Raw genomic sequence first — 5,356 nt, 5'->3', positions numbered from 1 at the left:
ATATTATCTAAAATATTTTGTAAGATAATATTCAACCAATAAACTGGTTTTGTGTAATACAGTGTACGTAGCTGGAAAGCACCCATCGTGTGTCGCTGGCTTTACATGTGTATGGGCCGTGTATTATGCGATATCGCATAGACGCCAAAAGTGCTGCCATCATGGAAACTCGTGCGACGCTATCGAGAGCTCCGCTCCCTCCAAAAATTGACTTGCATTGGCAACATTGTTTTTTGGTAGTTTACAAATAAAATGGCCGATATGTGAGGCTATTTTGTATGAACAATAAAATATGTAATTATTTAAAATTAATGACCATCGAGGGTGCGTGCGTCGAAGTGAGAGTATAGTCCGGAAAGCGCAAAACACGGAAAGAGTGGACGGATAGTGAGCGAAAGTGCGGGAGTGTCGCGAGAAGAAGGTGGAGGTTGCCTCGAAGAACCGTGGACGCCGCGGGTCCGAAGACCGAAACGGAGATTCACTCACGGTCTCTCTAACACACAGGAAAGCTGTAGAGTGACGAACGGCGTGTTTTTTTTCCATTGGTGCACAGTGGCGCGGCAACAATACGAAAGCGGTGGCCACATTTACGTAAACGTTTGGCAGACAGTCGCAGAGCGCGACGTCAGAGGCATTCGCCGCCCGCTCCGATATTTTGTCCGGCATTCGCCTCGCCTTAGCCGAGACTCGGAGCGACCGTCTCTCAGCCGCTCTCGCGATACAGCGTACTCGCGGACAGCGGATCCGCCAAGAGGAGCACGTTGCGTGCGTAGAGCGTGCGTAGAGCGTGCGTAGAGCGTGCGTAGAGCGTACGTTGCGTTCGCAACACGCTCCTTATGATCCGCGCGAGATATTAATCATTGTTACAGAGTTTTCTCTCTCTCTTTCTCTCTCTCTCTGTCTCTCACTCTTTTTTTCTGTTTCTCTCTTTCTCTCTCTCTCTCTCTCTCTCTCTCTCTCTCTCTCTCTCTGTCTCTCTCTCTCCGTATTATGCCCGTATAAAAATTCAGAGTCTGCAAGCACGAAATTGACCCAGCACCTAATCATACACCGCTCTTGGCACTCAGATATGATACTGACGTCGAGCATTCGCCACCGAGATACTGGAGTGTGACGGGTACGTTCACTTGGAAGCTCTCAAAATATTTCCTACAGATCAGTTTGTTGTAGTGGAAAGGGTTGGTGCAGAAAATGCGCTGACGAGTACAGAGCGGTCTGCCAGTAGTGCGTCTAGCCAGGCTAACCCATCCATTACAACTCTCACGAATATGTGTACCGCTCCCAGCAATGCAAGCGCAGGATTTGGTGGATACGCTTGGTCCTTCAGCGGCCCAGGAACGGAGAGCCGCGAGAATGCTCAGAACGACCTTACGACTAATATCAATTATGCTGTCAACAATAATCAAGACCAAGGATCCAGTCAGAAGATACAGGTTGATATCAAGCCAGCCAAGGTCGCCGCAACCACTCATCGTCGTCCAATGTTCGCAATGAATGACAGCTGTCAGCAGACACCGACTACACATCATGGCCATACCGCTGGAGCACACAATCAAACCCATGGCACTCATGTTCGTACTAAGAAGCATCACGACGTTTTCTCGTTGCCGTGCGACAAAGGAGGCTGCAATTGCGACTCGCCACATCCCACGCCGGCACCCACTTTGTTTCCAAACACCCTGGTCTTTACGACCGACAAGCACGCCATGAGCAAGCACTTCATGACACCCCTCGGGCCGTTGCAGCTCACAGCGGAAGAGTGCAATGAAATCTTGATGAAGAGAGCCGCCGCGGCGTCCAATCAGGCTACTTCGGCGAACAATGTCACTACGAACCAGACGGACAGCACCGCTCACTTTGGTCATGTTCTCACTCATGTGAATACAACGCAGATCGAGACCAAGGTGAAACAGCAGCAGGACATGGGTAGCCAGGTCCGCGTGCCGAAGGAACGGCCGTACTCCTGTACGGAGTGTGGCAAGTCCTTCCTATTGAAGCATCATCTCACGACGCACGCGAGAGTACACACCGGCGAGCGACCTCACATTTGCGTACATTGTGGCAAGAGTTTCGCGCACAAACATTGTCTTCATACGCATTTGCTGCTGCACAGCGCCGAGAGGCCGTACCAATGTCGCGAATGTAAAAAGTCCTTTACGCTCAAGCATCATCTCGTCACGCACACTCGCGTGCACACGCGGGAACGACCGTTTGTCTGTCAGGAGTGTGGTAGAGCGTTTCCTCTCAAGCGTCACTTGGTGACGCACAGTAAGTTCCACTCGGGGGAGAGACCTTACGTTTGCGAGGAATGTGGCGAGTCTTTCTCCCAAAAGGATCACCTCACCATGCATTCGCGCTTCCACGGCAGCCTACATCCGTTCGTTTGCCATGATTGCGGTGCTACCTTCCAGAGAAAGTTTGAGTTGGTCAATCACGGCCGTCTACATGGCAGAAACCCGCATTCGTGTACTGTTTGTGGAAAGGAATTTCTGCAAAAGCGAACACTCTTAGCTCATATGCGCTTACATACTGGCGAAACGCCTTTCGCCTGCACCGTTTGTGGAGAAGCATTCCCTCGGAAAGCAGATCTGGTCACTCACTCCAAGATTCACAACAACAATGCGAATGCCGATGAGAAGTCTCTTACATGCAGGTGAGACTTGTTTTGTGCGTTCATGTCAGCTCATTCATTCTTTCCTCTATCTTTGTTTTTTTTTTCTTTTTTTACATTCTCTTTATCGTCGGAGATCGGAAATGACGGAAAATAACCGCATCAGTATTCTATCGTCTCCGTTCGATTCAAGGAATTGCTCTCTAAAGTGTGGTATCCATATCGCGCGTCCCAGCGTTCATGCAGCTGGTATACTCTCTTGGAACGGACAAGAATCTCGGTATAGACAAACAATGTTCACTTTTTCCCTTTTTCTTTTCTATTCTTTCAGAGAATGCGGACTCGAGTTTTCGAATCGAGAAGCCCTGACTTTGCACCTGAGGCTACATTCTGGTGATCGCACACTCGTGACAGATCTGTGCGGTCTGGCAGCCGCTTTCCAACAAACCCCAGGACATTTCCTCACTCCGAATACTCCAACAACTCATCAGGTAATAACCATATGCGCCCGTGGCGTGGAGTAAAACCTGTAAATTATAAATAAAGTATTTACAGATGAATGGTCCGATCGGGACGCCCGGCGTTAGTCATATGCATGGAGCGACGCAAACGTCACCACCGGTGGGTACAGGGCCGAAACCCAAACCGCACATCTGTCCGGACTGCGGTCGCGGTTTTGCACAAAAGCATGGCTTGTCGCAGCATCAACGACGTCATACGGACGGCAGCTGCCATATAAGGTCTCATGTATGTGACAAATGTGGCAAAGCTTTCTTCCAGAAGAATCATTTATTGCTGCACCAGCGCCAGCATATGGACCCGCCACCCAGTATACTCAGGCAACAGCAGAGACAGGCTGCTCAAGCCGCTGCCCAACAGGCACAACAGCAACAGGCGCAGCAGCAACAAGCACAGCAGCAACAGGCGCAGCAACAGCAAGCGCAGCAGCAGCAAGCGCAGCAACAGCAACAAGTCCAGCAGCAGCAGCAAGTGCAGCAACAAGTGCAACAGCAGCCGCAGCAACAGCAACCGCAACAGCAATCATGTACCGTCGATACGAAAACGATGCAGCTGCAGGCGATACAACAGCAGGTACAACAAGTGCAGCAGCAACAGCAGCAACAACAGCAGCAGCAACAACAACAGCAACAACAAACGCAACAACAACAAGCATGTCCCGTAGACTCTAAAGCAATACAGCTGAATGTCACCATGTGAGACGGCATAAAGACAGGGGACTGGAGAGTCCCTGCAACAATAGCACTCCCAAATGCGCACCCTGCTGCCACCCTCTGCACGCACTTCTCATGTACTAACAATACACATTAGATATATTTATTATCTCTAGATTTGAGTACTAAATAATCAATTTTATTACAAGAGTATATATATATATATATATATAAAGTATACATATACTATATTCTAATTATGTAAGGCTTGTAACAATAAAGGTAATCATATATTAGTGTTTTACATATACTTTATAAATATACAAATATATAAATATATGAAAAAAAAATATATATATATATAAATATATATATACATTATATATGTATATATATAATACATATATATATATATATTTACTTTAGATATGTAAAATGAGACTAAACAAATTAGTTGCCTTAACAAGAAGAATTTTAATGAACATATTAACTATTGTTTTTCTTTCTTTCATAATCTTCTCGTTTATTTTTATTCGGTAGAACATCACTTTATAAGAAAACACATATTGAATAAATCGAGATAAAGAAGGAAAAGAAAAAAGACCGCCGTGTATCGCTGCTTTGTCGTAATCCTTCTCAATGTATTTCAACGCAAGGGTGATTGATAAGAACGTATCGGTGTGTGTGTGTGTGTGAGAACGATACCGGAAAGGAGATTCTGCAGAGAGGATTCGGTGAAGAGGGAGAGGGTGGCAGACATTGCGCATTTATAAAGCATTTTAAAAGCTTAGATCTGTTAAATACAACATTTTAGCACCACACGTGATTTATCTTTGCGTTAAATGATACGAGCCAATCGTTTGTTTATCAAATTTTAGAAATACGTAACAGAGAGAGAGAGAGAGAGAGAGAGAGAGAGAGAGAGACAGAAAAATCCGGTTTTATGAAATCTAAATATTATCAAATGGATGTAAATGTTTTCCGTGGAGAACTAAGGCGATTTGTATTGACGAACATGCACGAACATGTGTGAAGGGAATGTTTACGAAAAGATGTCGCAAAAATTACAAAACACTCCATACAACATATTCATCTTTTTATACGCGCTTATTTTTTCTTCTCGCAACGTTAGAATTGTAAAAGCTTGACTCGCACTTAATCATCCGTTTGGTCGAAACATTTTCTTCATGATAACAAAGCGTGCGCGTCGCGTTCGTGCAGTTGCGTAAAATTGCTTAGCGGGCTCTTCTAGTAAAATATAAGTTTAATTTTTGTCAGCAGAAATGTATTAGCTAATAGAATAGCAGAAAAGCCAGATGAAATACGAATAAAGGTTTCCTACATAGTTTTAATCCGTATCTGTCTTTTTTCCGAAGAGCAACGTAGAACGTTACTTTACCGATTCGTAAATCTGAAGAAATCGCGAAAATTTTAATATTAGCTTTTCTCTGCCTTTCTTTCTCATAGATATTCACAGAAAGATTACGAGTGTGTGCGTGCGTGCGTATGCGCGCGCTCGCGCGCGTGTGTGTGTGTGTGTGTATATATATATATATATATATATATATATATA

The 5,356-nt window shown here is 45.3% G+C and overlaps 1 protein-coding gene across 4 annotated transcripts; it reads left to right on the top strand.

The window, feature by feature from the left end:
* Positions 1-624: 624 nt before the first annotated feature.
* On the top strand, positions 625-5,135 carry LOC116841079 (zinc finger protein 2-like). 4 transcript variants are annotated; one of them, XM_032808599.1, is made up of 4 exons: positions 625-1,117; positions 1,286-2,653; positions 2,943-3,102; positions 3,158-5,135. In XM_032808599.1, exons 2-4 carry the CDS (start codon positions 1,482-1,484, stop codon positions 3,827-3,829), a joined length of 2,004 nt encoding a protein of 667 aa, XP_032664490.1. In that variant the 5' UTR covers positions 625-1,117; positions 1,286-1,481; the 3' UTR covers positions 3,830-5,135. The 4 variants fall into 4 exon arrangements, with proteins under 4 accessions (XP_032664490.1, XP_032664488.1, XP_032664489.1 ...); XM_032808597.1 differs by having other exon boundaries at positions 1,171-2,653; XM_032808598.1 differs by having other exon boundaries at positions 1,156-2,653.
* The last annotated feature ends 221 nt before the right edge of the window (positions 5,136-5,356 follow it).

Source organism: Odontomachus brunneus, unplaced genomic scaffold (assembly GCF_010583005.1).
Source record: "Odontomachus brunneus isolate Ranch 3 - 2012 unplaced genomic scaffold, Obru_v1 Obru_scaffold_013, whole genome shotgun sequence".
In the NCBI taxonomy this organism is placed as follows: Eukaryota; Metazoa; Arthropoda; class Insecta; order Hymenoptera; family Formicidae; genus Odontomachus; species Odontomachus brunneus.
The sequence above is the reverse complement of the archived record's forward strand: the minus strand, read 5'-3'. Positions and strand labels throughout refer to the sequence as shown.

Bases quoted from the DNA above. Each gene is read 5' to 3' on its own strand.
- LOC116841079 (XM_032808597.1), top strand. From the start codon at position 1,269: ATGTGTACCGCTCCCAGCAATGCAAGCGCAGGATTTGGTGGATACGCT. The intron at 2,654-2,942 runs GTGAGACTTGTT...CTATTCTTTCAG, and splicing joins GAGAAGTCTCTTACATGCAG to AGAATGCGGACTCGAGTTTT. The intron at 3,103-3,157 runs GTAATAACCATA...TTATAAATAAAG, and splicing joins ATACTCCAACAACTCATCAG to TATTTACAGATGAATGGTCC.